Genomic DNA, 27,041 nt, shown 5'->3' with positions numbered 1-27,041 from the left:
TTGCTGAACCTGTACTGAGGACGGTGGGCGCCGTGCTCAGTGCTGGGGTGCAGTTGGAGGACTCAGTAGTTGTGTGCTGGATCCTGCAGCCAGCCCCTCAGCTGGATGGGCGAGGGCAAGCCTTGGTGGCAGGAGGAGGGGGGAGGCCGGGGTCACCGGGGACTGGGAGACAGAGCAGCCGAGCTGGTCCCTCCTGCACTGCCTATTTTTTTTTTTTTTTTTTGGCATATTCCTCTTGTGCCAGTTTGAACAGGAAATAGTATTCTGAAAAGGAAGTACAGGTGACTAGGCCCAGGCCACCCCTTGGCAGCTCGAGTTCAATCTTTTTTCTGATGACTTCACGAGGTCATGCTAGCTTACTAGCCAGTGGCAACGGCTGTCAGGCACCGCCCAGTTCTGGGGCTCTCAGTATATTGGAATGCGGGCGCCTGTTGAGGGTGTCAAGTGTGTTTCAGTACCACTACTTTGAGAAGTGGGGAGACAGACCCAGAGCCGGTGTGACTTGGTGAGGGCAGCCGTCTAGAAGGGTAGTAGCTGCTAAGACCAGAGAGAGATTCTCTTGCCACACGTGAAACCCAGGTGGGACTCAGAAGCTCGGTAGGATGAGGAAATGTACGCACTTGATTTTCACCTGTCTTCATGTACTTTAAACGTCTGTTTTCTGCATTTTGAAATGACGTGGTTGGGTTTGCCTCAGAAGCTCGTGTCTCGCTCTTCCCCTCAGACGCCACACTCCTCCACCATGTTGTCATCGTTTCGTAAGCGCAGAGTCCAGGTATTTGACCCGCATGCAGGAAATGTGTGGCCTTCTGGGGTTGCCTGCCTTGCAGTGGAGACCATTTGTGTCCAAGAGGTTGAGTGACCCAGAGACGGGGGCTGCTGCATGACCTTCCTGTGGAGCCGGCTGCGAGGTCGGGGTGGGGTGTCAAGTGAGCCGACGTCCCAGCGAAGTCAGTCTGGCATTTCCAAAGCCGCCTCTCTGTGCTCCTTTAAGGCATGACTGTCTTCATTTCTTGTCACCCTACTGGTGTTTGCATGTAGTGTCTGCTGAATTTTTTTTTTAATGGTTACTTGGTTCTTAAGAACCAAGGGATAAATAGATTTTCCTAGATATATCTGGGGGAAAATCTAAAATGGTATAAAAATCGTATTTTTTAATTTGACAGATTATGTAAACTTGGGTTTGTTTCCTGTTTCCTTTTTTTTTCCTGCCACAATCCCTGTAAGGGAACTTTTTTTTTTTCAAGATCACTATACATCTGTCTTATTTGTATATAGTTTTTGAGTGTTTGCTAAATTGGACTTTTTAAGAAAAGAAAAATGCTTAAAATTAATGTCTGACTAATCCCATAAAGGAGAAATATAAGCTTTACAGATTTCTAGTGACTATAGGTGATAAATCCAAGGCAGGCCCTTTTATAAATCAGACTGCTTAATTATTTAAACAAGGTTTATAAAAATGGGCCACACTATAGCCTTTTCCTGTTTGAATCTCTGTAACGGTATTTTGTACTTATAGAGCTCTCCTCTGAATTTTACAGGTTAAAAGGTAAGTGGCAGCAGGAGAGTGTATGGGAAGCATTCGGAAGTAAGTTTTCTCAGTGCTGCTCTGAATTTCTGGATTTTGATGCAATGCAGTATGAATCTTTGCTTTCTTAAAGCTAAGTCCCCGCTCACTGCAGAATCGTGCTAATGAGTTGAACTGTATTAATCAGTTTGAAGGCTGACATGTGGGCCCACAGTCCTGATTGGAATGTGGTTTAAGAAGAAATACTTGTTGTTTTGAATTTGATCATGGTTAAAGTTCTTTACATATTATTTACTTGTCTACTTAACATCATATCTGCCACTAAAATCTGCAGCTTACCTGCTTTTGATTTCCCTTGTTTGATATGAGAATCAGCTGGTATAAATAAGGTTTCATGGGTGCTAACCAATTCTGGGATGGTTTGTTCTGGGGGAGCTATACCACATCCATGGATGCAGTTCTCTTGCTTTGGAAATGTAAAATTTGGTAATAGGAATTCCTAAGCCGTGGGGACTGTGGCCTTGTCTGTTCCGCACCTTTGCGTGCAGACTAAGCAATGAAAATCAAATTAATAAGTGGTTTCTATGGCTTTTTTTTTTTTAATAGAACCACATAATCTGTTCATCCTGTTAGTCCATGAAATCTCTTTCCTTCCAAAACAGTCACTCCGGTGGCCTGCCTGAAGTCAGAGTTCCTTCAGTAGTAGTCCAGATACCTCTCCCATCCAGCACACCAGCTTGTTGAAAGGACAGCAGCTGGATGCTTGTTTCCAACAGTGACTCCTTTCAGGACAATTGCATTCTCTTCTGGGCCTCTGGAGAAGCTGCTGAATCCCTCTGCTCTCAGAGATCCATATGGGGGTGTCCTCGCCACTCACTGCAGGTGCCAAGTTTGCAGAATCCAAAGCATTTGACCTTTGGTTTGAAAATGTTTGTATCGCAGTCTTTTCTGTTGCCTAACATACTGTCGTCCTCATCCACTGCCTCCCCGCCCTGCAAAGACAGGCGTACCCCACCCAACCCCCCCTGCACAGGGGCCCCATAGTTTCTAGATTAGGTTGGAGCATTAAAGATTCCCTAAATACCAGGAACTGCCCCCACACAGCTGTCCCTTGGCATTCCTCAGGAAGGCAAAGATTCTGCTCATGTCTGGCTCCACGGGACCCCCGATGCTGTGTGGGTGGGGGGTTGGGGAGCAGAGAGACTCGTCCTTCTCAGGCATGTTATGTCTTTGGATTAAATGGGACTTTCTAGCTAAGACTCATCTCTTCAGACCTCTTCTCCCCAGAGAGCTGGCAGGCTTGAGAATGCTGATAGGTTCTTTTTACTTACTGCAGTGAAGGACATAGTTGTAATTCCTGCTTTAGTCCCCGGAGATCAGTTCAGAGCACTTGCGGAATGATGCAGCTAACATTTTGACTGCTGCATTGCAGCATTTGTAAATACCTGCACCTCTGGTCTCTTCTAGTGATATTTACAAAAATTGGATTTTTGTCTTTAGTGACCTTATGTGGGAGGTGTCCTGAAGCATACAGGGAAAACTTAGCCCTTCCTTTCCTTACCTCAGCCAGTCTCCCAGTTCATAGAATGGTTGACGCAATCAGAGCTGACTGCTGCTTTGCAATAAGCAGTCAGTGGAGTGAACTCTGTGTGTGTGTGTGTGTTTTAAGATTTAGTCATTTATGCACACAAGAACTGGGGTACAGGCCAGGGGTGTGAGGAGGGGGAGTGAGAGATCTCACCAGAGACAGAGTGGGGAGCAGAACAGGCAGATCTACTGAAATCTACTACTGAGGGAGCAGTGGGGAGACTGGAGAGGTCTGCCGCCACGTGGGTCACTCCCTGGCTGGGATCAAACTCCTGCAGTGGCTATGGACAGCCTCACAGTGCTGTGCTGTAACCCCTGCGCCACCAGGGAGGGCCCTCCCAGACTGTAGGTAGTTAGCAGAGCAGATCATCTGCTGAGATTAAAGGTTGTTTTTTTAATGGTACATTTCCTAAATTCTTCCTTTCTAGCTCTCAAAAGGCAGTAATCCCTTGAAGCCTGAGAACAGCTGGGGCCTGTTCTGTGGAGTTGGCCTTACCTGTGCCCGGCGGGGCGGGGTCCAGCAGGACCAGTGGTGCACCCTGGCGGGGCATCCACAGAGGAGCGCCTAGTTTTGATTGGCAGAGGGTCCTGGTGATATTAACCTTTTTTTCCAGTGTTTAATATAATCTGGTGAAATTATTCTTTTGGGAGCAAACAGAAACTGGGACTTGCGTAGGTAAACTAGGGACAGCAGTCTACCAGGTTAAGAGGTGGAGGAGGGCTCCTGTTAACCTGTAACTTACATTCCTGAATCACGCAAGTGGAAATCCTGAGTGCCACCCGCAGCCGTGGTGGCTGTAGATGGCCCTCCTCCCCAGGGACAACCAGTGGTGGCCAGCTGTGGTTGGCAGAGCGCCACCTCCTGACGTCAGCTGATCTACTGATTATACCTGACCAAAGCACTTGGTATAGAATTGACTTGTTCTACTTCACTGGGGTGCCAAAGAGGGCCTTTCAGGAGGCCTCGCCGCTGCCTCCCTGGGCTGGTAGGGCCACGAGCACGCCTGCAGCGCAGCAGGGTGTTTGCTCAGGTGGGGCCCTTGCCGCTCCGTGGCGCTCTCATCAGGGAGAGACTCTCCTTTATGATGGGGTTTCATTTTTTTTTTTTTAAAGATTTATTTATGGATACAAGAACTGGGGTACAGGTCAGAGGGGTGTGGGGGAGGGTTGAGAGGATTCACCAGAGACAGAGTGGGGAGCAGAACAGGCAAATTGACTGAAACACACTGCTGAGGGGGCAGTGGGTGGGTCAGGAGAGGTCTGCTGCGCCCTGGGGTTCACTCCCTGGCTGGGGATCGAACTCATGCTGCAGAGGCTGCGGAGAGCTTCGTAGTGCTGCACTTCAGCCTTAGCCCCTTGAGCCGCCAGGGAGGGCATTGTAATGGGATTTCTTAGAGATTTCCAGAGCAGTATTCTAAAGGACTTTTAGAGATGCAGCAACTTCTGTGACAGGAGCCAGGACAGGCACTGCAGACGTGACTAAGCAGACTGAGACGTCTCGCAGGGACTGCTGTGCAGTGTAGTTAATGATTCAGATAGACCCTACCTTGCTCGGAAAGGTCTTTGCAAGAAAATTGTGTAAGTGAACAGGTTAGACGTACCACTTCTGCTGTTTTTCCATCCTAACTGTTTCCTGAGGAAGGGGAACCAAGCAAGTACAGAAAGACATTCTCAGCCCTGGGTGTCGCTACACAGGCCTGGACAACCGTTGACTTGGATTTTTAAGTAATTAATAGATCTCCCCCGCCCCCCTTTATTTTCCTCCAAAGTGGGGCTAGAAAAGCTGAGGGAAGGAAAGGTGTCCACGGACGAGCATCGGCGAGGGTGCCGGCGCCTGCGGTTCTGCCTCCCGGCCCGTCCGTGCAGGCGGCGGTGGCCTCCGCCTGCCGTGGTCTCCGCCTGTGACGTGCTTGTTGGACACGTGTGTCCCGTAGTTGTGAGGTGACAGCGCTTTCTCTGTCCCCAAGTTGCTGGTCTTGCTCCTTGATGGTCAGAGAGGAGGAGCAAGACACGGCCCTCGGGAACCTTGGGGACTGATGTGGCTGCGTGGCCGTGGCGCCGAGGAGGAGCCACGGGCTGAGGCCCTGACCCGCGGTGTGAGAGGCAGAGTGGTAGCTCCGACTCTGGGCGGGTCTGTGGTATTAGGGGTGAAGTGGGGGAGACCATCCCTGCCAGGGGAACCGCAGACTGGCCCGCCAGTGCCTGTGCGAGGGTGAGGGAGCCAGCGGTCTGCGCCGGGACTCGTCCACGCCTGGCGGCGGGGCCCTCGGCAGCCCTCTCCAGGCCCTGTGCCGCGGGAGCCGCTGTGCCTGGTGTCCCCAGGGAAACTGCTCTGGGTGGTCCTTGGTTTTCAGGACTCTCTTGAAGTCCACTTGGAACAAACAGGAGGGACTTGCTTTTTCAAGCCCCCTCCCTGTTGGTGACACAGAGCCCTGCCTCCAAGCTTTACTTCCCCGGGCCACACCCTGGCAGCGGGAGCAGAGCGGCTCTTTTCTCCAGCACACTGCCATGTGGCCCGCGCAGGACGAGTGATTCAGCCTTACTCGGTGGGGCGACGCCTCGTCCCGTAGCTGCAGTCAGCGCGTTCTTTGTCCCTGCTCTCACGCTGAGTGTGGCTTTCGCCTGGGCAGCGTTGCAGTTTGACAGCGTGGAAAAGGAAGCCCAGGCAGCTGCTCTTCAAGCCCTCCCTTCACTCTTACGCTGAAGCGGCTGTAGCGCTCGCTGTTAATTCATCATTCACTCAACGAACATTTCTACTGACTTCTGTGTGCTGGAGATCCGGGCACAAAGATTAGGTTGCCCTGTCTAATTATACCGTGGGAAGTGTAGGCAAGTGCTTTGTGAAGCTGCAGCAAAGTGCGATTAGATCTGAGGAGGAGGGAAGAAAGGAGCGTTGAGGTGGCAGGGCCCGCAGCTCCTCTTTTCAGCTGGGTGCTGAGATGACAAATAGGAGTCCCCTGGGAAAGAAAGAAGTTTCTACGCAGAGGAAGCACATGCAGCTGGCTTGGAGTCTGTGAAGAGAATCATGCATTTTGGAGGAGAGTATTTCTCTGTGCTGGGAGGGGAGGGTATGGCTGACAGATGTGGGCGGGCGGGTGTGCTGGCTGGCCCACAGGCCCGGCTAAGCAGGTGGCGTCTCCTCAGGAGAGCGCCCTCAGAGCAGGCGTGGCTTCTCTTCATAGTAAAATAAAGAAGCAGGACTTTTTTTTTTTTTTTTTAAGATTTCCTTCTTTATGCATACAGAACTGGGGTACAGGCCAGAGATACAGGGGCAGTGAGAGGATTCACCAGCAACAGAGTGGGGAGCAGAACAGGCGGATCTGCTGAAACATACTGCTGAGGGGGGACTTGGGGAGACAGGAGGGGCCTGCTGTGCCCTGTGGGCCACTCCCTGGCGGGGGGATCAAGCTTAATGGCAGTGTCTAGTGGTAGCTTAATAGCACTGAGACTTTAACCCCTGCGCCGCCAGGAGGCCATTAGGACTTTGCAGATGTTAACTGGTTAATTAGTGGAGAGTAACTTAGACGGAAGGTGGGGAGAGCTCAGCCACCTCCTCTCTCGCCCAGGGAGTGCAGTTTTCAGAGGAAGGTGGTGCCCAGGGACAGTGCTTTCTTGCTGCCTGTGTCCCTTTACTCCCTGAAGAGCTGGCGTCACCCTGACCTACCAGAGCTGGTCTCACGGCCACTCTGGAGGCTGTTTGCTGGTCTCCTCCTGAGTTTTCTGCGTCCTTCCTAGAAACTGGGCACCAGAACCAGCCCCTGGACTAGCTCGCCAGTGTTTTCCCGGTAGCACGGATTTTACACATTTTATAAATTTTAGAATGTGAGCTGGAGTGATGTCGGGTAAATGAAGTTGGTTAGGACTTCCACCTGCAGGCCTCTATCTTGTTACTGTAGAGTAGAGGGCGCCATGGATGTGGGGCACCATGCCTGACTGGACACCTGCGTAAGTGTGCTCACCTGAGCCTGGAGGCAGGGCTGAGGGCGGCGTGACTCCTATGGCAGGGCAGAACAGCTGTGAGGAGAGGCCGCGAGCCCGCCAGAGAAAGCCCTGTTGGCCCTTGCAGGGCTCACCTTGCCATCTCCCTGCTGGCTGCTTTTCCCTGCTTACTGGTGAAACCTGTGGAAAGGGTGCCGAGGGCTCCAGGCGTCTCCTTCCAGTCGCTAGACCCAGCGGTGAGCCTTTCCTAAACCTCAGACCCTTCTCTGTAGCGTGTGATCCTTAAGGTAGAAGGATTGTAAAACCATTTCCACCTGCCAATTACTAGTCATTCCAGGGAAGGAAGCATCGAGAGGGAAGGCGGCTGAAGCAGTGTCACAGGTTGCTGAAATTTAGAAACTCAGCCATTAGCCTTTGTTGGGTAGAGGGCAGTACATTGGCTTACTCCTGAGAAGAGCCGGTAGCATATTCTAGGTTCCTCCCATAAGTAGGTCAGGTTTTCTTTTTGGCATTAAAATTTGGTGGAACTGTCCAGAAATCTAAGGGTGTAAAGTCAGGGCAGGCGAAGTGCTAGAGGGAAGAGCCGGGCAGCCTGCCAGTCTGCATTTGTAGTTCACTTGAAATTGAAACTGGACTTTTCCCTTGCTTTTCAGAATAACAGGTAGGAGTAAAGCGTGATCAGTCTTTTTTCCCCTGAGCTACACTGTTCTGTAGACTCTGCATGCAGACAGAACTAAGCCTGTGAGTGCCCAGCCTGTGCGGCCTGCAGAAGACTTGGCATTGGGGGAAACCGGGAAATCACCTCAGGTGAAGCCTCAGGTGGAGCCTGAAGGACCCTTACTTTGTAATCAGCCCCTTTCATTCACTGAATGAAAGACTGAGATCCAGAAAGGTAGAAAACCCCGTGTGAGAGTAAATTCCATCTAACCTTCTCCCTTCTCACAGCGAAAGGGAGAGACCAGTTGCAAGAACTTTTGAGTCAATTTCTCAATAATTCTTAGAGTACCAAAGTTGGTGTTTCGGATTCTGCAGCTTGTATAAACACATGGAGTTGGGGCTTGGTCTCCCTGCCCTGCTGTTGGGCAGCCTCTGAGGGCCTGGTGTGGGTGCTGTGGGGAAGGGGTGGCTTCTTTTTGTCTACACTGTGAAGGACAGGTTGAGAGAGGAGACCTGCATCTGCACCGGTGGGCAGAAAGCGCCCGCGGCTGCGTAGCACAGGGAAGAGGGGTGTGGGAAGAGATGCCCGCGGGCGAGGTGGGCCGGAGAGCTGCTGCTGGCTCTGTGGTGAAGCACCGAGGAGCTGGACCTCGGCTTCCGGCTGGAGCCTGAGCGCGGGCCACCTTCCCCGCTCAGTTGTCTGGTAGCTCCGCTGAATCCGCCTCCCTGGCTCACAGTGCTTGCGGGGCGTTCTGTCTTTTCAGAAAATGGACCCAAGTGGGGTCAAAGTGCTGGAAACAGCAGAGGACATCCAGGAGAGGCGGCAGCAGGTCCTGGACAGGTACCACCGCTTCAAGGAGCTCTCGACTCTCCGGCGCCAGAAGCTCGAAGATTCCTATCGATTCCAGTTTTTCCAAAGAGATGCTGAGGAGCTGGAGAAATGGATCCAGGAGAAACTTCAGATTGCCTCTGATGAGAACTACAAAGATCCAACCAACCTGCAGGTGTGTCTGACCTCCCGACTCCTGCTGCAGCTAAGAACTCACTCCTTGGCCCCAAACCTACAAGAAAAAGTCATTTAACTGTGACCTTGGGAGAGGGCGAGAGAAACAGGCTGAGGCAGGACTAACTCAGCATTCTGGGGATCCCCTTGGGTATGAATTCGTGAGCAGGGAGGGAGCCTCGCAGTGTCCAGTGTCCGTCCTGGAGGTGGGGAGTCGCTGGCTCGCAGGGCCGCCATGCGCCACTGAGTGTCTTTTCAGGGGGATCATCTCTTGGACTGCGTCCTTGAGAAGGGTGCGCTGTGTTGTTCCCGGTAACGAGTCAGAGATGTAAAAGTTTATACTAGGAGTCTCTTTAAGCAGCTCATTAGTCTTAGTACAAGCCACGCCTTTCAAAATCATTGAGTTAGACACAATTAAGATGTTAATTTTATAGTACAAATTATACCTCAATAAAGCTGTTTTTAAAAAAGAGACAAAGCCATTCTTCTCACTGATTCTGCTGGAAGACTTTTTTTAGCAAGTGAAGCAGTAGTTGAGTCCATGGTTCTTTGCTCCAAGGTCAGCTAAAACACGAGGGCTGGCTCAGTGGCTGGCGAGCCCACCCGGCTGCATGCTTGATAGAGAGCGCGAGCGGGTGCCTGGTCAGAGCGGGTGTCTGAAGCCACAGTCAGTCGTGTCATGAGGGAAAGTGGGTGTGGTATGCTAGGCAAGCCTTTATGCTAAGAAAACTCAGCAATGGCCTGTGTTTCCAGAAGGATTTGGATCAGCATAAACTCAATTTCTCGATAAAAATTAAGTAGGGTATCTTACCGCTCCTCGCTGCCTGCACAGTCGGTGACCCTCGATGGCCAGGCTTTCCGAGGGCAAGTCAGCAGAGAGGCAGCTAGGCGGGGCACTGAGGGTGACCGCTGTGTGTCCGTAATCAGAGGAAGGGGCAAAGGGGGGAAGGTGATGGGCCCAGGGCACCTCGGCGTGCTGTGTGGTTGCCCGTGTGGCTCACTTCGTGCCTACCGACAGGGTAAGCTGCAGAAGCACCAGGCCTTCGAAGCAGAAGTGCAGGCCAACTCAGGAGCCATTGTGAAGCTGGACGAAACTGGGAACCTGATGATCTCAGAAGGGCACTTCGCCTCTGAAACCATAAGGGTGAGTCGGGTTGGGCCTGGTGCTCCTTCGTGGGGCACGGACGGAGGGAAGTGAGTGGTGGTTTGTGTTCGCAACAGACTTTCTAGCTTTTTGAAAGAATATACACCGTCTTCTCAAGGAATTCCCTCCCTTTGTATTCAGCTTGAATACAAACAAATATGTATACTCAGTTAATTAATGTTTTTTTCCGAATTAATATTTTGCAATACAGATTAGAATGTGATTATCGTTCAGACAAGACTGTGTGAGTCAGACTCTCCACACTGACACACGGTAACAGAGGGAAGGGCATTTTAGTGAACTGGGTGGTTTGCGGTGAGAATGGAAAGACCAACAGGGTGAGTCCCAGCACTCGGCCGTTCTCCGCTGGCAGCTTGCTGCCCTCCTAGAGGGGTTCCTGAGGTCGGTCAGCCTGCCAGTCCAGGCCCTGCTGTAAGGAGTGCGCGGGGCACCAGCCAGCCAGTCGCGGCGGTGACCCGGCTGACTCTGAGGCCGGAGTACTCGCTCCTTAGTCTGGCTTGTAGTGCTCGTTACTAAGCAGGCCCAGGGCTTAAAGTTCACTTTGTTTCATCTTTCCAATCCAAGTGTTAAGGAAAACCACACCTCTGGAGGGTGGAGGCAGGCCCACTTAGTCTCTCCAAGTTGGTGCTCTTATCTGTGACTTCCCTCATCTCTGTCTTCGGTTTTGTTCTTTGACCTCCAAAATCACATTCCATTTTGGACCTTCTGCTTCACTCCCTCACCTGGCAAGGCAGTCCCAGAAGTTTCCATGAAACCGCAGTTAGAGCTGTTTCCTCTCCCGCTGCTTCTGGCACCCCTGGTGGTGTTTCCTGCCCTTAGCATCTGGTCTTGTGGTTTCCAGCAATAAATACTTAGCTCTGTTTTGCTCTGGAATATGCTGTGGTCTCATTTTGAGCTCTTGCAATTAGCCATATAAGGTCATTAATAACTATTATATAAAATTCTAAATGCCTGTGACCCATTATTATATTTAGCAGATTTGGGTCATGCGATGTATGTCTATTAGATGCAACTATCTATCTGCCCCCCTTGCCCGCTCGTGGCTGTCTGGGCCGAAATGACGGTGGCGTGTTGCCTGGTTCCCCAGCGTGAGCAGCACTGCCCTGTCGTGTCGGCCAGGTTGCAGGTGGGCATGAGAACTAGATCAAGTGCTGGGCTTTAGAAGACCATCTGGGTGCGGGCGGGGCCCCAGAGAGCACTCTGCTTCGCTCTGCTCGCAGCCCCGTGCAGCTCCTGCTAAAGCCACGTTTAGAAGGACTCTTGCTGTTTGTTGAGTGGCTCTTAGCTGTATGTGTGTAGCACTTTGCTAGGAATTGACATGTTTAAATCCAGGCTTCCGAGACACTTGCAAGGTCTGGACTACCCGCCAGATTATAGGAGGGTGGAGACGGAGGCCCGGAGCACTCTGAGCCCCTTGTCCATTTGACCAGCCCGTGGCAAGCGGGACCGGAGTCGTAATGCTTTCCTGCCTTGCCCAGCTGCGACTAGCTGCTTGCTTTTTTCAACCTGTGTTTCATTCCTCTTGACTGTCCTTAACTTTTTCCCAGTTGCCTCTCTGAACGTTCCCCTGCTTACTCATGTCCTGTTGAGAAACGCACCTGAGTCAGAGCCAGCATCCTCCACCCCGTCGGCCCTGGTGCCCAGGCACCACCCTCCCCACTCTCACGGCGCGAGCTTGTAAGCTGGACTCTGACCAGACACCAGGACTGGGAGGTCAGCCTGGGCTCTCTGCTGGCACAGGCCTTGCGCTGGCTCGGTGCCTGGCGGTGTGAAGGTGGTTTTTCTGAGAGAATGACTTGAGGTGTTTCTGTGGGCCCACTTTTAATTTGAGCAAAAGACTGTTGACTTTCATGCCTGCAGTTGCCGAGGTGAGCCTGGCTCGGTCCTGTATCGGGCCTCAAAATTCAGCCCTAAGTTTGAGAGCAGCATGAACGTGGGGGGCGGTGTGTGTGAAGACTGTTCTTATCCAGGGTAACCCGTCTGTCGTGCTTTAGACCTTCACACCGTACCGGACAGCGTGGCGCCCCATCGTCACCGCCACCCACATTGGGTCCCACATCCGAGTAGGTGCAGTGTGGAGTGCTGTCGGCGCCTTCCTCCCGCCCGCCCGCCTTGCAGTGCCTTCCGCCTCCTCCTCATGGTGGCGCCCAGGGTCAGCCATGGGGGGACGCGACCTGTGTGAGCATTTACTTCCCCCTCTGCTTTCTCCTTTCAAACGAAGCCTCGCACACGTCCTAAGGACCCCCCGCCCGTGTTGGCCACCCCCGGCTCTCAGGTTCTCCCTTTGCTGGGGGTGGCACCTGCTGCTTTTAAGTGCTCTGTGTCTTTCCCTCCTGCCAATGAGGTGCAGAGACTCCCAGTATCTTGGGTGGGCACTGCCGACCACTGAGACTGGGTCAGCTCGGCTCGAATCATGACAGAGCCCCCGAGTCTTGATCGGTCCTCCCTCCCACCGCGCTCTGAAGACCCAAAGATGCTGGGAAGCGTGTGGGCCTGTGGCTGCCATTTGGGTGATGTTTGAAGTGATCCCTACTTGGGCTTTTGGACCACAAACTGTATTTTCACCAAAACCCCAAAACCTTTTCTGCCAAAACTCTTCTTTGATAACCAGCGACGCCATCGGACCCCATTTTCCCTGTTTGCTAGTGTTTTGCTGTCTACTCGTGCCTTGTAATTATTTTCTGATGTTTATTAGTAGCTCTTGTCTTTTCCCTTTATCTCCATTAATTCAAAATGCGCCCTTTGGTAATTTCTGCTTGGCTCCATGCTAATTCCTTACCTTTCCTGCCCTAGTAAGTGTCTGACCGAGGAACCCCACTTCAATAGCGATAACTTGTAATAGCATCTGAATACAGATAATGCCAAGAGTTGGTCATTAAGAGTTACTAATAATTCTCAAAGGAAACCACAGTAAATCTCCCTGCCAGAGGTCGGTTGTCCTGTTCCTTTCGCCCCTCGGAGGTGTGGCCCGTTGGTCATTCTCCATCAAAGGCGCCATCTCCTCTCAGCTTAGGCTTTGTATTTTCAAAAGACCGCTCAGACTCCCGGGCTCCTGGCCCGCCAGGGCTCTGGAGGAGCCGGGCGCGAGACGTGGCTGCGATCTGCGCAGGTAGCATCTCCCTTCTCTCGCCTCCAGACTCGCTTGATGGAGCTGCACCGCCAGTGGGAGTTACTTTTGGAGAAGATGCAGGAGAAGGGGGTCAAGCTACTGCAGGCGCAGAAGCTGGTGCAGTACTTACGAGAATGCGAGGACGTGATGGACTGGATCAGTGATAAGGTGAGTTCTGAGTGTGCGAGCGCCCGTGGCCCATCGCGAGAAGGGGCTGCAGTGTGGGGGTTGCGGGGCCTCCAGCTGCTCTCCCCTCTCTTTGGGTGTGACTCCAAAACCGGGGTCTCAGAAATGCTGCGAGCACAGCCTCTCAACTAGGAGAGGAGCTAAAGGCACAAGCCACACAGAAGACTCCCCTGAGTCCCCTGGGGCTCCTTGTGAGTTTCTGGGGGCCCCTTGACTGCTGGGTGTGGTGACTCTGCTTCTGGTGTGGTCCTGGACAGGAAGCGATTGTGACGTCTGAGGAGCTGGGCCAGGACTTGGAGCATGTGGAGGTTTTGCAGAAGAAGTTTGAAGAGTTTCAAACTGATATGGCGGCCCATGAAGAAAGAGTTAATGAAGTGAACCAGTTTGCAGCCAAACTCACTCAGGTAAATCACAGCATGGGCTTCTCACAGCACCGCTGGCTCACTTTCTAGTGGGCAGAGAAGGTCATTTTGATGACCTTTCCCTTGTTTCTCAGCGAGCCCACCTGGGTCGTCTTGTTTGGAGCTAAAAAAGGCACAGTACCAGCTCCTGCTATGTTAGAGAGTGCCTGTTCACTGTGGCCCTGGCAGGAAGGGCAGAGTTCAGGTATTTGCGGCCCCCGCCCACTCTCGGGTGGGGCTTGCACAGTCATTGGACTGCCAAAGCGTGAGCAGACGTTCCCAGATGAGGGTGTGGTGGCCAGAGCTTCCTGGGGTTGGCAGAGGCCACCTGCCTGCTCCCCCTTCCTTTTGGATGCGCACCTGCCCTGGGCTCCCTGCAGAGGGTGTCGGTGCCTCTTCCTGTTGCCAACACGCGCGGTCTTGGGAGCAGCTTCCTCTCGCCCCGCTCTGCACACACCAGAGACATTACCTAGTGGGAACTAGACAGTTTTTGATTTTAGGGGTATTTTATTCGGTGGGAAAATAACATCTTAGATGTTTGGGTCTGTGTCTAGACAGGTAGTTGTGTCCTCTGAGCTCAGCAGTGAAAGGAAGGAAGAGCAGATGCTTCTCAGCAATACCCCACCCTTGTGCAGGGACACAGGTGGTACCGTCCTCCCAAAATCCTGGACCACCTCAAGAAATGCTGAGAAACGAGTCAGGCCAGTCCCAAGACCTCCCATGTGAGTCCCAGAGCCCTGACTGGCTTCACTTTATTTGACACATTGTCTTTGTGTTTATTAAAACAAAAGAAAATAGCGTTGGTGAGGAGGGATACTTTGAAAGAAGTATCTCCAGCTGGAAGTCAGGAGCAAAGACGAAAAGCCACGCGTCAGGCAGGAAGGCTTGTGAACAACTTGGAAGGACCTGCTGGTCACTGAAGCACCTGCGGACATACAGGCTTTCGTGCTGTTGGCCCGTGCGCTGCAGGAAAGCCTGCTCGCTGCTCCGAGGGAGCTGGGACGCTGCCCTGCCACACTAGAGAATGCCGAGCGAGCTTCGCCTCCGGCCACACTGGAGCCCAGGGTTTCTCGGAATGATGAAGGCGCTTCAGGGCGCCTGCCCCAAGGTAGCTTGGAGGCGCCAGAGGTGGTGGGCCAACTCCAGTCCCCTCTTTCCCTCTCAGGAGCAGCACCCCGAGGAGGAACTGATCAAGACGAAGCAGGATGAAGTGAACGCAGCCTGGCAGCGGCTGAAGGGCCTGGCTCTTCAGAGGCAGGGGAAGCTTTTTGGGGCCGCTGAGGTTCAGCGCTTTAACAGGTACCCAGTCAAGAGTGGGCTTCGGGGAGCAGGCATCAGCGGTCCCGGCCAGCGTGGGGCCCCCGGCCTCCTGTGGCTTCACTGGTGCCTCTGTCACAGGGATGTGGACGAGACCATCAGCTGGATTAAGGAGAAGGAGCAGTTAATGGCCTCTGACGATTTTGGCCGCGACCTGGCAAGCGTTCAGGCTCTGCTTCGGAAGCACGAGGGCTTGGAGAGAGATCTTGCTGCCTTGGAAGACAAGGTAGGTCTGGAAACGGTAGGTTTGCCCACCGGTCGCTGAGGCCAGGGAGCGGTGCCGAGCGCCTGTGCTTCCAGGTCAAAGCCCTGTGCGCCGAGGCCGACCGCCTGCAGCAGTCCCACCCGCTGAGCGCCACGCAGATCCAGGTGAAGCGGGAGGAGCTGATCACAAACTGGGAGCAGATCCGCACCCTGGCTGCCGAGAGACACGCGCGCCTCAACGATTCGTACAGGTAGAGGCGCCCTCCCGTGCTGGCAGCCCAGGGGCACGGGGGATGTTCCCAGAGGAGAAAGGAGTTGCGGTCAGTGCTGGCCCAAAGCTGCAGCGCGTCCTGCCAGGTGTCCTCTGCTAGGAAAATGCGGGCGACTTTCTTAGCTTTGTGTGCAGACAGGGAGGGGGCCGGGCGGGCGGGCGGGTGAGTAGACGCCGTATTCGTAACTTGGACTGTGTCCATCCTCTTTCACTGTGCTGGCTGGTAGGGGCTGGAAATCTCGTGTTGGCCACCTGAGCGCCATGTGAAATACCCTGTTAGAAGTGGGTCAGTCAAGGGTTTGGAAGGCAAGGAGCGCTTTTCCTGACCAGGATGTCGAGCTTGAGGGGCAAAGTGGGGGAACATAGGGTGATGAGGAACAGAACCGAAGTTTTAAAGGGCTGAGGCAGCCTCCTCGTTTTATTTTACGGTTCAGACTAAAAGAATCTCGTATTTCTCGGGACCAGAGTGTGTAGGGTTTGTCAGACTTTCGAGAGCTGGAATCTGGAGGCTCAGGGGGGCCCGTTCCGGCCCTGGGACCAGACACCTCTGAGCACCCCCCTTGGGCTTCCTCAGGCTTCAGCGCTTCCTCGCTGACTTCCGTGACCTCACCAGCTGGGTGACGGAGATGAAAGCCCTCATCAACGCCGACGAGCTCGCCAACGACGTGGCCGGGGCCGAAGCCCTGCTGGACAGGCACCAGGAGCACAAGGTCTCGTGCCCAGACGGCGTCGCGTGCGCCGCGCCCTGCCCTGTGTGCCCGCCGCGCCCCGGCAGCTGAGAGTGCTCGCGGGTGCCATGGGTGGTGCCTCGGCTTCTCTGGAGGGCCGGGGGCTGTGACAGTGAGGGTAGCCACTGGCCTGGAAAGGCAGAGAGCCAGCTGTGGCCCGGCGGTGGCACTCCAGTCATGTGCTTCGTCAGCTCTCGTCGTGTAGGTGCTGAACTTCACAGCTGGTCTGAGGATACCCAAATTAAAAAAAAATTTTTTTAGATTTAGGTATACAAGAACTGGATAGTAGGCCAGAGGGTGGGGGCAGTGAGAGGCTTCACCAGGGACAGAGCGGGGAGCAGAACAGGCAGATGGGCGAAGCACACTGCTGAGGGGGCAGCGGGAGGCAGGAGAGGGCTGCCGCGCCCTGGGGGTCGCTCCCTGGCGGGGATCAGACTTGTGCTGCGGTGACTGCTGATACTTTACCCTTTGTGCCCCCAGGGAGGGGCCCTTACTTTTACTTCTGTTCCTCATCCAGATGTGATATTTCAATCTGTAGTGAGTATTTCAATCCAACAACCTGGTTTTTTATACTGTTCTGGGCCTAAGTTGTACCTTTTCCCCTATAGGGTGAAATTGACGCTCATGAAGATAGCTTCAAATCTGCTGATGAATCTGGACAGGCTCTCCTTGCTGCTGGGCATTATGCCTCCGATGAGGTGAAGGAGAAGGTGAGAGTGGGGCGAGGTTCTTCCCCTAAACACCCCTGAAAGCTCTGGTCATCTTCAGATGGTATCTTTGCCCTCTCTGTGGTATATGAGACCCTGAGATCCACCAATGGAGTAAGGAGCAGCGATAGTCATTTTCATTGGGGACACACGTGTTTAAAAATTTCCTTTTTAAAAGGAACCTTGCAGGGCGTTGGGTCCTGCATCCGTTGTTGGGCCAAGAGAAAATTTTTTATCAAATTATATGTGTATGTGTACGTAATTATGTCTCAAAGTATCTTTGAGTGTAGAGTTGCCCAAGGAACATTCGGTAATGATGAACTCGTTAGACCAAGAGGAGGCATTTCCAAGACTTTCACTAACTCCAGGGCGTGAACATTAGGTCTGAGGCAGCCTTGTGTTCATGGAGTCCCTACGCCACGGTTCTACCTCGCTTCTGGGTAGCTGCTCGTGGCACATTTTGCGTAAAGGCCCTTGCGCCCTTGCGATAAAGCGACACGGTGGCGTCGGCACTGCGCTGCCCCGCACAGACGCGCAGGAGCAGCCAGGCTGCCGGACCCGCGTGACTCCGCGGCGTGACTGACTCGGAGCAGTGACTGACTCCGGGCCCCGGTGGCGGCAAGGAAGGGGCCCGCAGCCTAGCACGCGGGTGTGGCGTGTGGGGTGGCTCACGGCTGCGTCTCCGCCCGCAGCTGACCGTGCTCTCCGAGGAGAGGGCCGCGCTGCTCGAGCTGTGGGAGCTGCGCAGGCAGCAGTACGAGCAGTGCATGGACCTGCAGCTCTTCTACCGCGACACGGAGCAGGTGGACAACTGGATGAGCAAACAGGAGGTGACTCGGGAGCCCGCCAGCCCGTGAGAAAAGAAGTCTGATTCTGTTTCGGCCCCTGCGCTCAGAGCCTGGTGTCTGGCACAGGGAGCCAGGAGGGCTGAGTGTGGAGGGTGGCGAGGGGCCACTAGCCAGTCGGCCGGGCCAGCCCTTCCCCTGCGGCCGAGGGCTCCAGGCCCTTAGGACAGGCCTCTGCTTTTCAGAAGCGTGTCATATTCTAAACCTAAGATTTCTTTCCTTAAAACTTATACATAATCTAAACCTAGTGACAACAGAAGCTGTTTGAAAAAGTTTTGAAAAGAAAATCAAGGGCGGGGGGGGGCTTCACGCTGCTGTTGAATTAGTTGTGAGCAAACCTAAAAGGACTTTTCTAGAAGCTTTTAGATGTTTAATAGCCTTAGGATCGCTTTCCTCCTTCCTGTATTTTGGTCAGAGTAGCCTTCGCTTTCCAGCCTGAGGAAAGGAAGCAAACACTGTTCTGAACTCTCTTTCCTCTCGCAAGGCATTCCTGTTGAATGAAGACCTAGGGGATTCCCTGGATAGTGTGGAAGCCCTTCTCAAGAAGCATGAGGATTTTGAGAAATCCCTCAGTGCCCAGGAGGAGAAGATTACAGTAAGACCCCTTCTGTTTGCATCTACTGATCCTCAGAGTAGGCAGAGCTGCTGACGAGGCTTGCAGGGCTCTCAGGAAAGGCACGCCTGTGGGTGAGGCAGTCTCAGGCGGTGCTTCCCGGCTGCTGGGGGGAACAACTTGATACCAAGTGACATAAACCTCCACCCTGAAATCTCCCTCCGCTGACCGTGGTGAGAATTCACGTCAGGGGTATTTAATCACTGAACACATCTTACAAGGAGGAATTGGAAGGTGGTGAACTGGTACCTGTCTTGCTGTCGTCGCTTCAGGTGATGCCATGGTGTTAGCTGCAGCCGATGCCTCCAGGCGTGAACAGAGCCAGCAGGCTGTCGTTATAGCTGATGAAAACGTGAGGCAAGCAGCTCAGAAGCTCAGGGACAAATGTCACGTCCACCTTAGTGCAAAAGCTGCCTGTGTTGAGGTTTATAAATCGAGGTGTTTGTGCCTCGATTTGTTACTCTGCTCATTCTTTTTAGGCATTGGATGAATTTGCAACCAAGCTGATTCAGAACAACCACTATGCCATGGAAGACGTGGCTGCTCGCCGGGACGCTGTGAGTTTCCGCGCTCTGCGCCTCCCTCCCGTGGACAGCCCTTCCGCGGTGTAGCCGTACAGCTTCTCAGGCTGGAGCCTCGGGGAGGCCTGCAGCTGGACGCGGGTGCTTGCCTTTCAGCTGCTGAGCCGCCGCAACGCCCTTCACGAGAGAGCCATGTGCCGCCGGACCCAGCTGGCCGACTCGTTCCACTTGCAGCAGTTCTTCCGGGACTCCGACGAGCTCAAGAGCTGGGTCAATGAGAAGATGAAAACTGCCACAGATGAGGCTTATAAGGTATGCGCTGGTAGCCTGCGGGTAGCGGGGGGAGCGAGCGAGACACAGCCCGCACGAGCGCACTGAGCTAGAAGAAACGCTCACGGGCCCCTGGGGGCGGCGCTGTTTCATTGGAGCAGTGAGGCCGTGGAGGCCGTGTGCGGTGACCAGACACCGGCTCCAGCTCTCACCTGCTTCTCTGACTGGCAGGACCCATCCAACCTGCAAGGAAAAGTGCAGAAGCATCAGGCTTTTGAGGCTGAGCTCTCAGCAAACCAGAGCCGCATCGACGCCCTGGAGAAAGCGGGACAGAAGCTGATTGATGTCAACCACTATGCCAAAGAGGAAGTGGCCACCCGTATGGATGAGGTCATCAGTTTGTGGAAGAAATTACTAGAGGCCACTGAACTGAAAGGTGAGATAGCGACACTGGTTAGGCTGGCAGTTAGGAATAAATAACTCCTGGCGAGTGGTAGGAACACACCACAGGGCAGGTGAAGGGTGACCCAGGCTCTGGGCTCACTCCCTGTGTCCGTGTGGCTGGCCATGGGTCCTTGGTGCCTTGCTCGTTCACTGAAGTGGTCGAGCTGGTTGGCAGGGTCAGAGTGAGAAGGGAACTGTAGCCGACCGGCCCTGACTGACTTGGTGAGCCGGGAGACGCAGCCTCGAGTCCCTTGTCTCGTGGGTGTTGAGCGCTGCTTAAACCCCCTGCAGGTCAGCGTCTGTCAGGGAGCACCAAGGGTGGTTTGCTCTTGCTGCCTTTCTGACAGAGGTGCAGCCCAAGTATGCTGGATGCCAGCGTTGTGGGCCGGGCAGGCCGCCAGTGATATTCACAGGCAGAATAGCAGACTTGCCCTCTGACCAGGAATCAAGCTCCGTGAGGCCAACCAGCAGCAGCAGTTTAACCGCAACGTGGAAGACATCGAGCTGTGGCTGTATGAGGTGGAGGGCCACCTGGCCTCGGATGACTACGGCAAGGACCTCACTGGCGTCCAGAACCTCCAGAAGAAGCACGCCCTGCTGGAGGCGGACGTGGCTGCGCACCAGGTAGGGGGAGGCTGGCGCGGCCGTGGTGTGCAGACACGGGTGAAGAGCGGCGGGTGGTTTGGAGACCAGACCAGCCGGGGGACAGGAGGGTCGTGTTCTTAGGAGGGAGCCTGTGGGCTTCTGCTCAAGATGAGCTGGCCTTCCAGAGTTTTCCAGGAGCCGAATGGCAGGAGGACTCCCTGAGGGTGGGGAGCCCACACTGGCTTTTCCTCGTGTATGAGCACATCACCCGCACAGGAATGGAGTCCGCCCAGGAATGCCCAGCACGCAGGACCCAGGCCTGCCAGCCTCTAAGACTGCCTTTTCCCATCTTCAGGACCGAATCGATGGCATCACCATTCAGGCCCGGCAGTTCCAGGATGCTGGCCATTTTGATGCTGAGAACATCAAGAAGAAGCAGGAAGCCCTGGTGGCTCGCTATGAGGCGCTCAAGGAGCCCATGGTTGCCCGGAAGCAGAAGCTGGCTGATTCCCTGCGCCTGCAGCAGCTCTTCCGAGACGTTGAGGATGAGGAGACGTGGATTCGCGAGAAAGAGCCCATCGCCGCGTCCACCAACAGAGGTCAGTCTGCCGCCTCGGACCGGGCGCGGTCAGGAACGGGCTTGCCCTGTGGCATCGGGGCGCAGGCCAGCGTGGGCGTGGTCGGTTCCGGCCGTGGTGGAAGCGAGGGACGGCGCTGACTTTCCTCTTGGCGTGGGTGACGAGGGGCCATTGCTTCTTTCAGGCAAAGATCTGATCGGAGTCCAGAATCTGCTTAAGAAACACCAAGCCCTGCAGGCAGAGATTGCTGGACACGAGCCCCGCATCAAAGCGGTCACTCAGAAGGGGAGTACCATGGTGGAGGAAGGTGTGTGGCCATCGCCGGGGCTTTTGCACTTGCTCTCCGGCCCTGTGGGTCCGCGTGGGCTCTGAGGTCTGGCTGTGGGGGGTGGACCACTCTCCCCATTCTCTCCTCGGTGTGTGACCCTGACTGGCCCTTCCCCTGCGTGACCTTTGTGTCTTACCTGAGTCAGTGAAGACAGCTTGTGCTCCCAGCTCATGGGACAAACGGGGGAGCGGTGGGGTGTCCTGATCAGCGGCCTGGGCGCGCTCGGTGCCCAAGGACTTGGGGGCAGGCTTTTTACCCTTGTGATGAAGTCGCCAGTGCCAGCTTGGGAAATCTGCTACATAAAGGGGCAGAAAGCAAATCTGTCAAAAGGTTAGAACCCAGGCTGCCCCTGCGACTGGGAATTGTACGAGGCTTGACTCACACAGGAAGAGCGGGAGTGCCGTGGGTAGCCGCCCTCGCCACTGTCCTCCCTCTGCACCGCCTTCAGGCCACTTCGCTGCAGAGGACGTGAAGGCCAAGCTTCATGAACTGAACCAGAAGTGGGAGTCCCTGAAGTCCAAGGCCTCCCAGCGGCGGCAGGACCTGGAGGACTCGCTGCAGGCCCAGCAGTACTTTGCCGATGCCAACGAAGCCGAGTCCTGGATGCGGGAGAAGGAGCCCATTGTGGGCAGCACTGACTACGGGAAGGACGAGGATTCTGCGGAGGTGAACTTGGGAGCCCACTGGGGCCAGGGCCCCACTTAGGAAAGTGATCGGCCCCTGTGGCATTTTGGAATCTGCTTTTCACATTTTTCTGTGGAAATTCAGCCTTACGGAAGGAGAGCGGCAACCGTTGCCGCCTCCGGCCGTCAGCACTCATCAGCCCTGCATGTCTGCTCTGCCCTGTGCAGACGTACGCACAGGAGCGCTGGTTTTAGGCCAAAATTCTCACCCTGTTACTCAGGAAATCTCAGTGGTGCCGCCCCACTCTTACGCTGCTGCTTTTCCCAGAAACCAGAATGAGTTGAACATTGACGTGAACTACCTTTGAGTCTCCCAAAGGTGGTCTGACAGGCTTTGGAAGCGGCCCAGGTGCCGTAGATCTGCACTCGTGCGGCTCATGGGTGCGTGCTTAACGCATGAAGACAGGGAGCACACAGCACTCTTGAGTCTCAGCATTTTCTCTGAATTGAGTGCTCACTCAAGGGGGGGACGTGCAGGCGGGGGGACACCTCGTTGTGGGCTGCTTAGTGCTAGAGAGGACGGTGTGGCACGGAGGAGCCGCCCCTGAGCTGGCCGCTCTGGCCTCGGTTTCAGGCTCTGCTGAAGAAGCACGAGGCCCTGATGTCGGATCTCAGCGCCTACGGCAGCAGCATCCAGGCCCTGCGGGAACAGGCGCAGTCGTGCCGGGTAAGCGGGCGGCAGAGGCCGCCGGGGGTAGGCGGAGGGGGCAGAGGCCGAGGCCCCGCCGCGGCAGGAGAGACAGCGCAGCTGAAGTTCTCCAGTCACATTTTCTTGGTGGCTTCAGAGAAGTTGTGTATCTGTTAAAAGCAGAGAAGTCACGCGAGTATTTGGTCAGCTTGGCCAGCTGTTGAGGGTTGCGACGACGCTTCCCGGCCAGCCTTGGATTTTGTTGGCTTTCCTTTGGGTGTTTAGCAACAAGTGGCCCCCATGGATGACGAGACTGGAAAGGAGCTGGTCTTGGCGCTCTACGACTACCAGGAGAAGAGCCCGCGAGAGGTCACCATGAAGAAGGGGGACATCCTCACCTTGCTCAACAGCACCAACAAGGCAAGGCCAGACGGCTGCGCGCTTCCGCCAGCTCTGCCCTGCCGGCGGGGTGTCTGGGAATGCCGCAGTGACACGGGTGTGCGCGAGCCTGGCGGTGACAGTTGGCTGCTGCGGGGCAGCCGTGACGGCAGAGGTGTCGCCACCGGGCCTTGGCTGCTCTGGGTGACGAGGCCTGGCTAGTCAGCCTCTGGCCTGGCGCGCCCTGCCCCCACGGTGACCTTGACGGGCAGTGCAGAGTCTGGCCGAGCCGAGAGGCCCCCTCCCCTCTGGGTTCGGGCTGGACGCTGTCCTCCGGCCTTGGGAACCTCCTCATTGCCACCCCAGTGTCCATCATCGTGAGAGTTTGTGGAGACCGTGAGTCCTCTCCGTCGATGACTCTGGTTTGCCCGAGCCCCCTGGCCTGCCTGCCGTTTGTGCAGGCGCAGCACAGGCCTTCCTGCTGGGGCCTGGCCCGCGTGGGCTGTGTGCTGCTGCGTCACTGCGCGGTCATTTTCATGCAGTTGGGACGCCGCCTGCAGCTCGTGGCCGCGGCCCTGGGCAGCACAGCTCTGGGCGCCTGGGCAGGCAGTGCCCTTCCTGTGGGGTCAGTGCCGCCTGGCTCCTGGCCTTCCTGCTGGGCAGCCTCTGAGGGAGCCAGTGTCCATCCCGGCAGAGCCCTGAGGGCCGGCTTGGGGTCTTCCCCGCGTGCGTGCCACGCTCTCGTGTGTGCCGCGTGTGTGCACATGCGCACGGGCAGCCGGTGCGTCCCCACGGGGGGAGATTTGCTTTCATTGCTCCTCCTCTTCCTAGGACTGGTGGAAAGTGGAAGTGAATGACCGGCAGGGGTTCGTGCCAGCCGCCTACGTGAAGAAGTTGGACCCCGCCCAGTCAGCCTCCCGGGAGAACCTCCTGGAGGAGCAGGGCAGCATTGCGCTGCGGCAGGAGCAGATTGACAACCAGTAAGGGCTGTGTCTGTCTGTCCGTCACACAGCTCCAGGCCTCTTGAGCTCAGCCTACAGAGAGGCCTCCGCAGGCTTCCTTAGCAACGTGCCTCGGCCTGTCTGCACCGCAGGGCACACTTTCCCTGCTTTCCCAAGTCAGTTAGCCCAGGGTACTGTTTGGGACGAAAGCTCCTGACTGTTACCTGTTTTCAGTGTTGCGCTGCCCACCCCGCTTCATTACCTTCTGAGCAGCACTTTTTAAGTCATATCTTAACCTCTGTCCTGCTGTTCAGGAGATACTTTCTGGAATTGGACTTTCAGGTGTTCCGTGCCTCACAGCTCTGCCTTGTTTTAAATACTCTGGGAGAGCGCCTCTCCCCTGCCTCATGTTAAGAGAGTGAAGTTCGCTGGCAGAAGAGGCTGCTCCTCTTTCTCAAAGCGAAGCCCCACGTTGGCCTCCTCCTTTTGTGAGGGGTGTCTGACTGCTGACAGCCTTGGGCCCCAGGAGGGCTGCGCTCTCGCTAGAGTGTAGACCAGAATTGTCTGGTCCTGGCGGCCCCGGGGGGAGCTTCTCTGTTTACTTACAGGCTCCTGCGAGGCCTGCAGAGGTGAGAGTGGGAGGCCTGGGCCGGGGTCGGGGACACAGCAGAGTAGACCAAGTGTGTGGCTCAGTTGCGGATTAGCACTCGGAAAGGCTTTCCTCTGGGCGTGCTTGTGCCCGGCCTTGCTCTCTGCTCTCACCAGTGTCTCCATGACAGGCAAATTGACGACCTTAAGTGTGGTCGATTTTTTTCAGGAATGTGAAGGTAAACTAATGAGCCCCCATTTAATTTTCCCGCTGTTTCTTGACTGTGACTTCGTTCTTGGCCTGGCCTGCTTCCGAGAGCTTGGAATGACTCCTTCACTTCCCCTCTAAGCCTCGGCCGTCCCGGCGCCATCAGAACGCCGCTTCTCCTCTCTGCGGATTAATCCACTAACTCATGCATGCTTTTGCTGTGCCCCGTGCAGGACACGCATAACTAAGGAGGCCGGCAGTGTATCTCTGCGCATGAAACAGGTGGAAGAACTGTGAGTAGGCTGCCAGCCTCGCTGCGCGCCGTGTCCATGCTCCACCTGTGTGTCCCCCTCAGCCGCTTCTCAGGAGGCCGCGTTCCCCCGGGGGGCGGGAGGCCGCCTTCCGTGCCGCAGCCCCTGCTCACGCGGGACGTGGTGCGCTGGCGCTGTCCCTGCCAGCCGCTTGCCTCGTGGTGGCTTCGCGTGCAGCTGGTGTCAGTGGCCGGCCGGCCTCCCCCTGGGCCCGCGGTGTGTCACCGCTGGCGCAGGCCTGCGGCCCTCTGTGTGCTCTGCAGGGGGCGGCGCCTTTCTGTAAAGTGCTGTGGTTCGTGGCGACTCCTTGCTGTTTGGTTTCCCTGTGGGTAGCTGTGATTTGATGGTGATTCTAGTTTTTTTTTATTCATGCACACGAGACTGGGGTACAGACCAGAGGTGTGGGGGTGAGAGGATTCACCAGAGACAATGGGGAGCAGAACAGGCAGATCGATGAAGTGCACTGCTCAAGGGAGCAGCAGGGAGACCGGAGAGGTCTGCTGCGCCCTGGGGGTCCCTCCCTGGCTGGGGATCGAACTCAGGCTGCAGTGGCTGTGGACAGCTTCATAGTGCTGAGACTTAACCCCTGCACCACCAGAGAGGCCTTAGATTTTTTTAAAACCATTTAATTCAGTTTTATTGGATTTTTCAGTTTCATATCTCCAAAGAGTAGGTGTTCAACCTTTGTGTTATTTCTCAAGGCTTATAACATCCTTTGGTTCTTCCTGAGAGACCTGCCAGCTGACAAAGCAGTAACAGGCAGCCCGTCCCTACCTCGTTTTCCCCTGCCGGCCCGGGGCACGGTGTGCACCCTCGGGCCTCTCGCCTGCTTGAGGAGCCAGTGGAGCTGCCCTCTGGGCGTGCTGCCCGTTTGGAGCTGCCCTCTGGGCGTCTCACCCGAGCCCACGTGTGCTCAAGGCGAGATTTGGGTTGTGTGCTCATGACGTGAGTGTGGACGTGGCCGGGTGCCTCGCTGTCCTCGCCACCCCGTTGTGAGCAGCCAGGTGCTCACCCCCGAGGCTGTGCTGTGGGTCCTTTGGCGCTTCATCTTCATCTCTGGCCGGTTCTCTGTCACCAGGGCGCATTGTCACGTTCATGGCCTGGGACCGGCATCTCGGAGACACCTGGTGTCTGCCTTTGTGCTGGCTCTCTGGAAGGCTGACTGTCTCTGCCTCCTTGTCTCCCTGTCCGTGCACCAGATACCATTCTCTGCTGGAACTGGGTGAGAAGCGTAAAGGTATGTTGGAGAAGAGTTGCAAGAAGTTCATGTTGTTCCGTGAGGCAAACGAGCTCCAGCAGTGGATCAACGAGAAGGAAGCTGCTCTGACGAGCGAGGAGGTGGGCGCAGACTTGGAGCAGGTGGAGGTGCTGCAGAAGAAGTTCGACGACTTCCAGAAGGTGGGCAGGGCCGGCAGCTGTGGTGGGGTCAGTACTGTTCCAGGGCTCGGTTCTCCTGATTCTTGACCAGATGATGAAGAGGAGAACCACAGGTGTGTTCCACCCAACTCGCTGTCCTTGGGCCACTTTCCTTTCAGGGAAACACATCATTTTCTCTTGTGTTAAGAACTTTGTGAATCTAAGAATACGAAAAGATGAGAGGAGTGTTTTTTTTTGTTTTTTGTTTTTATTACAAAGTTTATTTTTACATCATTTTGCACATTTTTTTTTCCATCTTGATTGTAATCCCCGCGGGTTTCCCATCACCAGATCACCCCTGTGCCACCACCCTAGTCCCGTGCATTTCCCTCCCTTCCCCTCCCCCCTGTTTTTGATCCCTTTCCCCACTGGGAGGAGTGTTTTTAACGGGTCCGATTCAGAAGTGCCTCACACATTCTGTATTGTTCAGCCACCACCTCTAGTTCGCACCACAATGTTTCACTTCAAAAGAGCCGCACACCCTGCACCACCTCTCTGCCGCCACCGGCTGCTCCTCGTCTCTGGACCTGCGTCCCTGGACTGAGCGCCCACTGAGCAGTGTCCAGGGCCCCTGGGTGGCGGCGGCGCTGCGCCCTGTGGCTGGCTAATACTCACGCGTGTCCACCACGCTTTGCATGCACCCATTTCCCAGCTTGACGTAGTTTTATAGCCAGTTAAAAAGGACCGGCTGGGGAGTGGCTGGGGAGTGGCTGGGGAGTGGTTCTGCGGCGTGGCTGGGCATCAAAATACCACATTTTCTAAAAATTGTGTTATCTCCCTAAACAAAGCTTCCTTAAAAACTGCATGCAATCCCCGTCGTGGTTTGTTAATTACAGTAACCAAATGAGTTTGAGAGGTGCGGATTGCAGTCACCTTGTATTTTCCCACTTAAGAGTAACAGT

At 55.2% G+C, this 27,041-nt stretch overlaps 1 protein-coding gene across 4 annotated transcripts in view; it reads left to right on the top strand.

Annotated features, from left to right (window-relative positions):
* Positions 1 to 727: 727 nt before the first annotated feature.
* The window catches only part of SPTAN1 (spectrin, alpha, non-erythrocytic 1), a 48,598-nt gene continuing 22,284 nt past the window's right edge, over positions 728 to 27,041 (top strand). For 2 of the 4 annotated variants that reach the window (XM_004677274.2, XM_012721316.1), the window contains exons 1-24: positions 728 to 775; positions 8,476 to 8,715; positions 9,733 to 9,858; positions 13,016 to 13,156; positions 13,432 to 13,578; positions 14,741 to 14,874; positions 14,974 to 15,118; positions 15,193 to 15,347; positions 15,942 to 16,077; positions 16,704 to 16,805; positions 17,495 to 17,632; positions 18,132 to 18,242; positions 18,740 to 18,817; positions 18,938 to 19,093; positions 19,283 to 19,487; positions 19,938 to 20,119; positions 20,436 to 20,679; positions 20,843 to 20,965; positions 21,435 to 21,652; positions 22,244 to 22,336; positions 22,583 to 22,717; positions 23,507 to 23,655; positions 24,646 to 24,705; positions 25,923 to 26,121. In XM_004677274.2, the coding sequence (XP_004677331.2) occupies positions 743 to 775; positions 8,476 to 8,715; positions 9,733 to 9,858; positions 13,016 to 13,156; positions 13,432 to 13,578; positions 14,741 to 14,874; positions 14,974 to 15,118; positions 15,193 to 15,347; positions 15,942 to 16,077; positions 16,704 to 16,805; positions 17,495 to 17,632; positions 18,132 to 18,242; positions 18,740 to 18,817; positions 18,938 to 19,093; positions 19,283 to 19,487; positions 19,938 to 20,119; positions 20,436 to 20,679; positions 20,843 to 20,965; positions 21,435 to 21,652; positions 22,244 to 22,336; positions 22,583 to 22,717; positions 23,507 to 23,655; positions 24,646 to 24,705; positions 25,923 to 26,121 (3,450 nt within the window). In that variant the 5' untranslated portion in view covers positions 728 to 742. The remainder of the gene's footprint in view (positions 776 to 8,475; positions 8,716 to 9,732; positions 9,859 to 13,015; positions 13,157 to 13,431; positions 13,579 to 14,740; positions 14,875 to 14,973; positions 15,119 to 15,192; positions 15,348 to 15,941; positions 16,078 to 16,703; positions 16,806 to 17,494; positions 17,633 to 18,131; positions 18,243 to 18,739; positions 18,818 to 18,937; positions 19,094 to 19,282; positions 19,488 to 19,937; positions 20,120 to 20,435; positions 20,680 to 20,842; positions 20,966 to 21,434; positions 21,653 to 22,243; positions 22,337 to 22,582; positions 22,718 to 23,506; positions 23,656 to 24,645; positions 24,706 to 25,922; positions 26,122 to 27,041) is intronic. The other 2 variants (XM_004677276.2, XM_012721317.1) reach the window with 1 other exon arrangement.

Source organism: Condylura cristata, unplaced genomic scaffold, assembly GCF_000260355.1.
Source record: "Condylura cristata isolate star-nosed mole 26May11 unplaced genomic scaffold, ConCri1.0 scaffold00006, whole genome shotgun sequence".
NCBI classification, from domain to species: Eukaryota; Metazoa; Chordata; class Mammalia; order Eulipotyphla; family Talpidae; genus Condylura; species Condylura cristata.
The sequence above is the reverse complement of the archived record's forward strand: the minus strand, read 5'-3'. Positions and strand labels throughout refer to the sequence as shown.